The 11,766-nt window shown below is 36.3% G+C and overlaps 1 protein-coding gene across 1 annotated transcript in view; it reads left to right on the forward strand.

Moving 5' to 3' along the window:
- The window catches only part of PLD5 (phospholipase D family member 5), a 208,913-nt gene extending 203,083 nt beyond the window's left edge, over positions 1 to 5,830 (forward strand). Inside the window, exons 9-10 of the mRNA XM_068410724.1 lie at positions 3,379 to 3,493; positions 5,595 to 5,830. Of these exons, the coding sequence (XP_068266825.1) occupies positions 3,379 to 3,493; positions 5,595 to 5,830 (351 nt within the window). The remainder of the gene's footprint in view (positions 1 to 3,378; positions 3,494 to 5,594) is intronic.
- The last annotated feature ends 5,936 nt before the right edge of the window (positions 5,831 to 11,766 follow it).

The raw sequence follows: 11,766 nt of genomic DNA on the forward strand, positions 1-11,766 counted from the left end.
AGAATGCTCAGTCTAACTCTCGAAGGAGCAGGAAAAAGGGGCCAGGTCAGAGAAAGGTGCATGTTTTTAAGGACCCACAGAAAGTATGAACTAGAACAAAGTGTCTTTAGACAACTGGAGACCAGGAAGGAGTGGCAGGGACCAGACATATGTATCCACAGCACAAATTGTTCTCGAGCCCCAGTACAAATCTGAGTTGTGCAGGTGTATTCCTGCTAAGGTAAGAGGAAGGAAAAATCGAACCTTTCACTAATTCTCAGAAAGCCAGAAATGCCCTACGAGTAAATAATGTGTTATGAATTAACGATGAAACCTTTGCTCCTAAGCACTGATTTCATTTTAGAGCTCTAAACTCCTAAAATAAGGATGGAAAAGACGAATGAAATGTCAGCAGAAGGTGGTGTATTACTAACACAGTACTTCTGCCAGAGGTGCATGTTGGAGAACGTCAGGCTGCACTACTTAATGCCAGTGCTGCTTCACTTGCTCATCTAAGCTACATTTGTGTATTCTGTTTGTGAGGGCAGATGGGTTTCCCTACTGGTATCTGTATTGTCAAGGAGTTAACAGCTTCTCTGCTGTTGCTGGAGAACACATAACATTTTCAAGCCTTCTATGTTTTCCTGACTGAATCTGAAATTTTCTCTCTTACAAAGCTGTTATACAAACAGAACACGTATGTATGATTTTTCAGTTCAGCACATCTGCTGAATCCATCTCAATTTGACAACTCTAAGCTAATATGATTATTATGCCTGACTATTTTCACATCAAGGTATGTAAGTTTTTGCTAAATCTCATAATGCTGGGAAGAAGACAGCTTGTTATGTTTTGTTTCCTAGCATTGAGTACTTCACCCATTTGTGGGTTTTAAACTGTTCCCTACGATATTAGTATTAGTCACGCAGTATCTGCCACATCCCTGTGAAGAGCTACAGCCTATGGCTGCTAACTGTCTCCGTTCCTCTTTTGTCACACCAGGAAAAACATGAATATTTTCTTCTGGCTTTATCCAAAAATTCAAGAGCCTTTCAGAAAGATTCAAATCCATCGCTGGTTTGCTAACTACATAATTTCTGTGGTGCATGCATGGCTGTAGAGCAGTTCCTCAGGCACACAGCTGCAGTCTTGATGTTGTCTAAGAACTAACCCGTAATATGTAGTAAATTTTCCTTTACAGCTGCTAAGATGGTTTGTTCTACTTTTTTAGAAGTGTAATGCTGTAATCATGAGTGATGTTAAAAATCTGTAATTGAAGGTATGATTTCTCCATACAGTTTAGTTAGTTAGATGTGAATATACCATATAAATCTCATTTAAAGGACAGATACTACAGTTTTACATAGAATAATCTTTTTTAGTGCTCTTTACAAAGCAATCACGCAAACAGTTTGGGTGGTTGTGCTTGTTTTTAAATTCAAAAAACTATCTTTGGAATTTTGCTAGTATTTGAACTCACTTCAAAAATTAAGCTGTGGAAGACAACAATGCCACGTACAGGTAAGTAAGCATGCGGTGACAAGTGAAATTCAGAGACTATTTAAGAAAACAACTTTGTGATAGTTATCGATCATAAAACTGCACCACAGCACTATCCAGTATTTGGGCACTGAAAAAACATAAACTCTTTGAATTTTATTTCCAATGCACCAAAAACCTGCTTCAACCCTAATAAACTTTCATCATTGCAGGGAGGGGTAGGGCTGTCAGTCCAAGAACAGAGACTCTCCTCAGTGCTGGAATCAGCAGGAGCCTGAACTAGCCTTGGTATTTTACACACGAGCTCTTCCCAGCAATTTTGGTGCAACCTCTGACAACATAAAATTTACTCCAATATATTTTCCAATGAGGAAGAGATTCTGACAGTGTCCATAGCATAAAGTGTTAGACAGCAGCCTCTGGGCTACTCTACCTTTTGTCTGCAACTAAACCATTTTAATGAGGTTTGGTAATACTAATTGCAGATAAGCCTGTTCAGAACTTAGAGGAGGGTTCTCCAAGAAAACTTGTAATGGTCAAGGCTGATGATTAAGAAGGGAGATTTTTTTGAATGAGTGTTTATATGCAGGTCTGAAGTAACCAGTGGTATAAAACCTAAAGCTGGTGTTCCTGGTAATCAGTAACAACACATTTTCAATAGTTGAGCAGTTTACTGCAAACCAGCTTGAAACCTACCTACACCATCAGCTGGGTAAAGAATGCTTTATAAAACTAACTGCCTGTGTGCTATGCGTACACCCTTACTTGATTTAATCAAACCGATGATGTAGTCTACAACATAGATCACTACATTTCAAGAATGAATTTAGTATTTAACAGTTGGGTTTTCCAAGTAGTAAGATTATTCTGAAAGCCATCTCCATAACCTAAAAGGATTCATTCCAGGTTTGTATCAAAAAGAGCACTCGTTCAAGAGATGAATTTTGCATTATCGAAAACAGACCCACAAGAATGATCAAGGAGTTTGGGGGTGGGTTTTTTTTAAATACTATTTTTCAATGTCTTAAGTGGGTGCAATGTATAGCCAGTTACTTTCATCAGTAACATATTGCGAATTAGGTTTGTTCTGAGGATCTACACCATCACCTCAATCAGTTTCCCAGTCGTGCAGTAAATATTTAATTTTTCCTTCAGCACATTATTCTCCACTTCTGGTTTTGCAATCTGTGTCTAACTATTACTTTCCTTGATGAAACAAACAATACTTAGATTTGTACTGGAAATCTCATTTTTGTCTGGCACTGATGCAGGAAAGGAGTGCCTATAGCTCCAAAAGTAAAAACAAAAATTAAAAAAAAAATAAATCTAACTCAGACTTCACCCTTTAGAGTAACACAGATGCATTTTCCTCTTGTTGTCTGGTAAATTTGATCTCTCCATATCAGATTTAATCCTGAGAAGTTTCCAAGTTTCTGAAATGAGCAAGTTTCCTGTTGGAAACTATGCAATGTGTAATATAAAGGTATTAATTCAGCTGTTGGTGTGCCTGCCAATCCAGATCCTGAAGCAGACTTCAAACACCAATGTCCCTTGATGAATGAGGAAATGAGCTAAAGAAAATTTCCTGGCTCTTACCATGCAGAACACAAAGATGGGGTTTTTTGTTCATTTCATAGCCTTTACTACCTGGCACTGTATTGCTTTTAGTATGCGGTAGCCATATATTTTGTATAGTTCAGAATGCCGAGGCATAGAAAGTATCACAAACTATGAGAATTTAGTAAGAAATAAAATGTGCAGTGTTTTATCAAAATTAATGCTCAGCTATAAAAACTAAAGCTGTTCTGTAGCACTAACTCATTTTCAATAAAGAGTAGAGAAGATTGTCCATTATAGAACAATTCTCATTAACCTGCACTCCATTCTGTTTTATGGCAGAAATTCTTTGACCTTGAGGAAGAGAGTGCATGCTTTCTCAAAGAACAAAAGAATACTTCCCTTCCCAAATTAAATCGGAACAAATATATGGTGACTGATGGAGCTGCGTACATTGGTAAGTAACCACATCTCAAGAAATTCTAGTTTGTAGCCGAAAGCCTGAAATAACACCCATTTGTAAATGAGGAATCTGTAGCAGATATGCTTGTTATGCTTAAATAATGGTCTCATTTCTTTGGGAACCCGGATGAAGACTAAGCTTTAAGCCTCTTCTCATTTAAAAACTCTTTTTTTTTTTAACTATGTATCAGCTTCTCAAAAGCAACATTCTGCTTTCAATATTTAAAAACAGACGGAAAACACAAATACAACACATTTTATGAAGCAGGAATAAATTAGATTATTAACATACTCTCTTGTTTCTGCAATCCAGTGAAGATGGACTGTTCTCTGTTTCCCAAGTTATTGTTAAAGCTATGGTCAGTCCTGGTAAATACTGTAAAAATGCCTTTCATCCTCATCTTCTGAAGTCTTATTCCATTTATTGTGCCTTATTCCATTTATTGTAATGACATTTCAGACACTCTCCTAACATTAGGTACATATCTAATTAGTATTTTGGGTTAAAGGTGTATTTAAGTAAAATTGCTGTATGGCACCTTGCAAAAGGTCGTTATCAGTCAAATGCTCATCAAATGCAGGCTAAAAAGCTACCTTTTAAAAAAATCTGACTGCTTCAGCTGTGCCTGAGCTGCAGGATCAGAAAACTGCTACTGAATTAAAAAGTAACTCATGAGATTTTATAAAGTCAAGAGAGAAAACATGCATTCTAATATGCTGTAGCCTGATGCTTTAGTTGCTTACGTCCTCACCCGGGCTTACTGCACAGGTCTTAAAGCCAGTGATCACAAAGGCAGTGAGGGAGGGCAAAGGCTGCAACCCAGAAGCATGCCCATGAAGAATGAAGAATGCCAAGTAGTGCAGAGATACAACCAAGAGCTACTCTGAAAAGCTTACCTTAATGGGCTCTAAACACACACACTTCTCTTAACCTATCCCAATCTTATTTTTCACTCAAATAGTGCAGCTTACTCCTCTCTCATCTCCCAAATCTTTTAGGAGTCCCCCCAAATCATTTTTTTTACTTCATTTTAAATTCTTTCCAATAGTCAGATCAAATTTCAGTAACTAGTAACTTGTCTACACAGCATGGATTCTTAGCTGAGGTTTTTTTTTTTCTTTCTCATTGTCTTTACATCCTTAGAGGCTCTATAAAGAAAAGAAAGAAATAATCAAAGCTGTGTGAAAGTAATACAAATGCACGTTAAGGACCTGATACATCTTTTATTTGAAAGCGTAGGAAAAAATGTCCCTTATAATGAGGCTTCAATTTACCATCCTTGACAACTTTAGAATACTTAACATTTCCTGCCAAAGTAGCTGAAATGACGCTGAAAGAAAGGGTACCAACTTCTCAGATACCTCCATGTTTTATGTATGTTCAGATATTGTTTTGAAAGATGGCCTCTAATAACAGCATTTTTTCATCAAAATTCTGCACGTGTTATAAATGTACAACTTAAATAGTTATAGTTCCAGTGAAATAAAAAGAAATAACTGAAACACTTGGTTTACCTGTTTTCCATTAATCCAATTCTCCTCTTTGCCTTGCAATCACCAGGTTTTGAAATGCTCATTCATTACCTCAGATTTCAACAAAGGTGGTAATAACTGGCATAAAACAGTAAAACCTGTTTTTCTTTCCTGAAATAGTATCTATCAATGGGTAACCTGTAAAAGATCTATTGGTTTGGCTCAGCATTATGGAGCAACCACTCTCCATCCCATCTACTTTAAATTGTTTATATGGCAAAAAAATATTTTCATTCTTGGCACTGAAAAGGCTGACAAAGAAAGTAAATGAAGTAATAACACAATATATGCAAGAGGAAGAGCAAGGTAGTTCTGAATAAATAAAAGAACCTGTTTTCACTTATGAAGGATCAGAGCTGTTAAACTTCAGAAAAGATCTGCACTGCACACTGGTACGTAATGGAGTTTTTTCTTTCCGGCTAGTATAGAAAACTTATTACTGTCTCTGCCCAGGTAGGCCCTGGGGAAAATGGTACTGTATAATGCAGGATTGCCTTTAAAGAGATCGTGCTTTTTTTTTTTAATATTAGAAACTCATTGTATATTCCTGCCTTTACTTGTAGGTAATTTTGATTGGGTAGGAAATGCTTTTACGCAGAATGCTGGAGCTGGCCTTGTTATCAACCAAGCAGACGCGGGGAACAGCACAAGCATCATTAAGCAACTCAAGGCTGTTTTTGAAAGGGACTGGTATTCACATTATGCCAAAAGTTTACAACCAACAAAAATCCCAAACTGCTTTAATCACAAACTTAATAAAGCAACATCAAATAAGACTGCCATGAGCAATGCGAATTAGAAAGACTATTCTACTGTTTAGTATGGCAATGAAGAATTACATTGCGGTGTAGCCCTCTTTCATATTTACAGACAAAAGACTGACTTAAAGAAAAAGCAAAAAAAAAAGTTTGGTTGTGGGGGGGATGTTTTTAGGAAAAAGCACACTTATATAAAAACTGTCTAAACTATATTCTCTATATTGAATTATTTAAGACTTTCAAATTTGTTACTTCTGACACTGAATGTCATTTCTGCTTCCATGTTAATTTTAATGTTTTGCATTTGAATTTAACAGCATGTGTCAATTTTTCTCTTTCAGTTTTAGGACTTCCCCTAATTGCCATTGCTAGAACGAACCTTGAGGCAAAACCAAGATTCAAGCTATGAAATGGCATTTTAAGATCAGTTATTATTGACATACAAGTAGAGGGTAGGTTTACTGTATTAGAAAACATAAAGGAATAAGCAAACTTTCATCTACATAAATAATTCCCTTTACATAAATACCCAGTCATGCAAATACTTCCTAGTTTTGAGCATTTAGTTTGAGTATTGCTCTTCCATGTCTTCTAACTAGCCTTAAAATACATTACAGTTACATGACTGGTCATTCATTCATCTCCTAAAAGTATGAGAAGGTTTTGAGGGATTGGGGTTGGCCTCATCGAATTCGTCATAATCCCTACAGCCTCTCAGTATCTCTGGCTTAATAGCAAAGACCCAGGACTGTTTTGGTTTTTTTTTTAATCTCAAGATAATTTCTTCCCGAGGTTACATATTTATCAAGTGCAAGTCAGCAGTTGCATGATGACTCATTATCAAACAAATGTATATACAAAAATCAAATACTGCTTTTTAGTTTAGGAAAATTGGTTCTGTTTTAGTCCAAACCAGGACAGAAGGTCGAGTGTTATGCAAAATCATGATCATTTAACAACAATTATTGCATATAGTCATTTTGTTTGATTTTACACCTGGAAGTTTTGTCTTTCCTAACTTTTACTAAAAAAAAAAAAATAAATTGTGAAATGGCATTTTTCATTAAAATGTCATCCATACAGGTGAATACATCAGCATAAATAGAAATGTGATGCCTTCATTTAGGCCACAGTTTCAGCTGATGTTAACAGTGTGCCTCTACAAACACAACTCAGTTGCACCAAGAAGCAACTGTTCTGTAAAAGTGTGAATTTGCTCTTTAAAAAAAATACATATCAATGTTTGACAACAGATTTTTCTCCAGTCAGAGTTGTAATAGCTTAGTTTTGTAATAAAAATGTTTCATTGCTATCCCTCTGCTTCTTTTGAAGAAATGCGGCTATGAAAGAAAACTGCGTTCTGCATTTTGTTCAACATTCACAGAACTTTTTCCAAAATGCAGACTTTTCTCACCTGGCTGTATGTTCCTGAAGGCACACTTCAAAAGCAGTGGGCAAAAAGAGAAGGAAAACCAACCATGTCCCAATGTACTATTTTAATCTTAAGAACAAGTTAAAAACCCACCTTGACTTTCAAAACATAGGTTTACAAGGTTAGAAAAAGTTCAAATTTATTTTAAAGTAAGCACAGCTTAGGAAATTCTTACAAGGTAATGTACGCACAACTTCAACTTGCCAGCTAGAGACACACCACAAAGCTATTTACGACCACAAAAGGCACACTTTGGACAAAGAATTTTTGTTTCTTTTGCAATTGCCAAGATTTACATCACCTTACTGAAAATAATGACGTAACAAAAAATTTTTAAAGTTGTCAGCTTTTACAGAAAAGATTCTGCACAGCTCTAATGCTCAATAACATTTTCTAATATTCTGATAAACACATGCCATTCATTAGCCTCCTCCCACAGAAAAGCATATAGTCTGGCATTCATATAAGAAACAAAAAGAAAAAACTTTCCTGTGTTGCTGCAAATGAAAGATCTTTGTGAAGAGAAATTTATATATTTTCTTCCTTCTGTATATAACTTTAGAATACATATACCAAGTGTGGTAGAGAGATGCCCAGCACTTAATTTACTTGTTGGGTTTTTTTGTTTTGTTTAAGAAATTAATCTTAGTCCAATTAATTTGTGGTGAAAATTTCAGCCGATTTATACCACCAATGAATTTAGTCTTGTGAGTCAAAGTTAAAAAAAAAAACAAAACAAACAAAAAACTCACCACATTTTTACAAACTGGTTGAGATGTTTGTAAAGCTTCTGAGGTCCCTATGGATGATCTTAAAGCTTGAGATAACCTTAATACAGAGTCCTTCCATAAGATACAAAAAAACCCCAAGCAAACAAAAAAAAACCACTGTCCAGAGTTGTTAATTGTTGTAGCACCTGTTGGCAATAATATACAGGAATGAATCAATGTATTTTTTTCTGTCTTGCATTATGGATACTAGGAATGTGTGAAGTTTATTAAATGACATCTTGTACAAATAATGGAGGATCTGAGTGGAACAGGAATTTGTCAGATGATAAAGTGAAGCTGTCTGTTTACAAAGCAGGATTTAGTGATGAAATCAGACTGTGGAGTTACCACTGACCTTCCATTTAGTATACCAAATGAATGATTCAGATGCAGTAGTTTTACTGGACAGATCCTAGGGAAATACAATCATGAATATTAACCAGATCCATTAGTTTACAAATGCATTCTTATTGGTTTGATGAACAAATTCTGGTGCTTCAATGACCCCCCCCAAAAGAGCCAATACGTAAAAGTACATTTTAAAAGCAGCAGGATGTTCTGGTTTTAGGAATGGAAGAGTTGGGGGTTTTTTGAACAACTTTTAATGCAAAATAGCAGTCAGCCATCCTACAAATGGACTGGCAGACTCAAGTTTCATGTGGTATAAAGTATGGATTGATATTTTAACACTGTTCAGAATGGCAGCAGCTCCAAAGTAGTGCAGAAGGCTTTGGTCTGTTACATTAGACCAAAAGACAAAGTGCATCCTTGGACTTTAGCAAGTAGGAAATTAAAAATACCAGATTCTTTTTTGAAAGCTGTTTAAGGGGGTTATAGCCAATTATTTGTTTGGGTTAGCACTGTTACTGTTTAACTAGATTTGCCACAGCAGCCTCGATTCTGGCTTCAGATCCCTCTACCAATGTAAATGAATCTGGAGCAAATCCATTACAGTGATTTTACATTGGGCTAGCGGAGATCAGAATCTAGACCAGTTTCCTCTTGCTTTAGCTCTTCTGAGTATCACCATTGCACAGGCTATTTCCAAACTTAACAGGGATGTGCATTCAGTGGTTTCTCACAGACCTCACAGGCATAATCTAGAAGATGCACTTTCTCTAACCCCCTTCAAACTGGCATTGGTAACTCTGTTGTATTAGAGGCAATTTCCTAAACAGAACGGCTTTATTCTTAAAGAATATAGACTGTAATTGTTGTTTGCTGCAAATATTTACTAGTGCCTTATTCATACAAGTTTTTGTTTAACTGTTCCTCATATGAAGTCCTGCCGATGATCTTGTATCTGATACGGAGGCATTCAGCGAATTTCCTAAGTATGAAGACTATATATTGTGATGTTTACAAGTTAGTACCTAAAACTAGAGTCACAAAAAGACAAAAATTGAATGTGAGCTGTTGGTCTAATCCACGAGCACATCTAAACGTGAGCATTTTTATCCAAGCCCAGTTCTAGAATTAATTTTCACAAGTTACTCCTGTCTCCATTATCAACTAATCCACAACACTGTTAAATTATTCTGTCCTGCCAGGGTGTAAAAATAAGTAAAAAAATCTGAATTCCCCTGACACCTGGCTGATACCAAGAGCATAACCACAGAAAATCCTTTAAGCCCAGGGTGAAGTCCAAAAATCAGGTAGTGGCTACTTTACAAATCTTGTATGTTAAGTCTCAGGTTGCTTTGGGCTGGCTACCACTTTTTTCTGCCTGAAGCATGAACTAGTATCCACAACTACTCTCACCTTCTCTTTGACAACCAGAAAAGCACGGATTATGTGCCACAGCACAATGGCCATACCTCCCTGACAGAAACAGATTTAAGTTTTTGTCAGATTTTTTTTTTCTCCTCACCTTTTTCTAACAAAATGAATCTTTGAATGGAATTTGGGGCTGCGCTGTACGAAGTTTTACACAATACAGGGCCCAGTGTTCCTTACAGTAAATCCCAGCTCTGCAGGGGGCACAGAGGAGGGCTTGAGAAACAAGTAAAAAGAGTCTCAGAATGCTACTTTTAAGACCTACCCGTTAATGTGCTATACTACCAGCTACCTAAATTCTACTATGTTGTCGCATACATAAAAACTGAAAAACTAAGCTCTGTGTGAATGTTACCTGCCATTTAACACTAATCTAAGGAGATATCCAGACAAAGAATTTATAGGATTTTTTTGTGACTTTGGTGTATACTTGCTGAAAATAGCACAGACTTTCTCATTAAGATGATAAAGACATCAGCTGGCTATTCCAGTTCTTCAAACTGAAGTCCTTTATAAATATCCCCATCTTGAATATCATGCACTTGCCTCCTGAGAATGGCCTTATCGAGGCGCTAAGTTATCTTAAAACCCTTTTGGACTTCAAAATTAAACCCTTCATTTTAATACAAAAATACTGACTACATGTACAGTATGTTTCCAGATGGTAATTTCTGGCACTGTGTTTTTCTTCCTCTCCTATCCTTTCAACATGTTTTTTATGGTTTATGTTTTTTTTCTGTATGTTTTTATGATTCATGGATTTTTAAACACTGTTAATCCAATTCAATCTATGTAAAAAACCAGAATGAATCCTTGGTACATTTAAAATTCACAGTGGTACCTCCTGAGTTGAATGTACCAGTAAACATATTCCACTTTTAACACTGCGGAGTGCAGTAGCTTAACTGATACTGTACAGTGATTGCTTTTCTTAGCTCTAGTTTTTCACTTTAATTACTGCTGGATGTTATTTATGAACTTCTCAGTGTTGAATCGGGTTACTCTTGCATCATCACTTTGCACAAATGCCTTAGAAGCTTGCCAAACTAGCATGTAAAAAAGACCTCGTTCAAAATAGTTTAGACAAGAAAAGAAGAACTCACATGCTTTACACCGTGTGGATGCTGAAGTCAGTAGATAAACTCCAGTCTTAACAATACAGTGGAGCTTTCTGTTGCACCTCCTGTCTCGATGAGTCCTGCATGGGCTTCAAAGAAAAAGTCTGTGAGAATTGTGTATTTGAATTGTATTTCGATCAGGGATTCACAGAGAATCTGAATGAAGAATCCAGCTTCTTAAATTGGATTTTCATGAAAACACATTTCTATTGCATATCCATATGCTACAACTACATTAACATGCTAAGATTAGGTTTCCCCTAAAATTCAAAAGACACATAGGACAAAAATCAAGCTACTGCAACCGATTTCTGAAAACCTTGTTAAAATTAGATTTTACGAGCACAATTCAATTCTGGCTGCAAATTATTCTGCTATAGTCAAAGGAGTCAGCTCTGTTTTGTTCACAACAAATTCTACACTGCAGTTTTATAGGAAGACTCAGTAAATCTTTTTAATCCTCTAAAATTAAGATAATAATTTTCCCTTTAAGAACAGAAAAAAGGTTGATGGCTGATTCAGGCTACAGAATAGAACAAAATACAATAAAAGAGCCAACGACTGTAGCATTCCAGAGGATTGTTTTGTGCTCCTTTATGTTGCACGGCCACAAATGTGAATAATACAAATTATATGTATCACAATGGCATTGCATGAACACATACTGGGCATTGTGTCTCACATAGTAATATCTGTCCCTCCTGCAACAGCACAAAATATAATAAGGGTAGAGAGGAAGGAGGGGAAATAGCTACAGAGGCAAACCAACTTGAATCAGACTGAGTTAATGGATTGGGCGCTGGCCTAAAAGCTCTAGGTTACATTCTCATTTTGTTCCTTTCCCTGCAAAATTCTGTATTTCTTATGCATCCACCTTGCTC

The sequence above is a fragment of the Nyctibius grandis genome, chromosome 1, assembly GCF_013368605.1.
Source record: "Nyctibius grandis isolate bNycGra1 chromosome 1, bNycGra1.pri, whole genome shotgun sequence".
Lineage (NCBI taxonomy): Eukaryota > Metazoa > Chordata > Aves > Nyctibiiformes > Nyctibiidae > Nyctibius > Nyctibius grandis.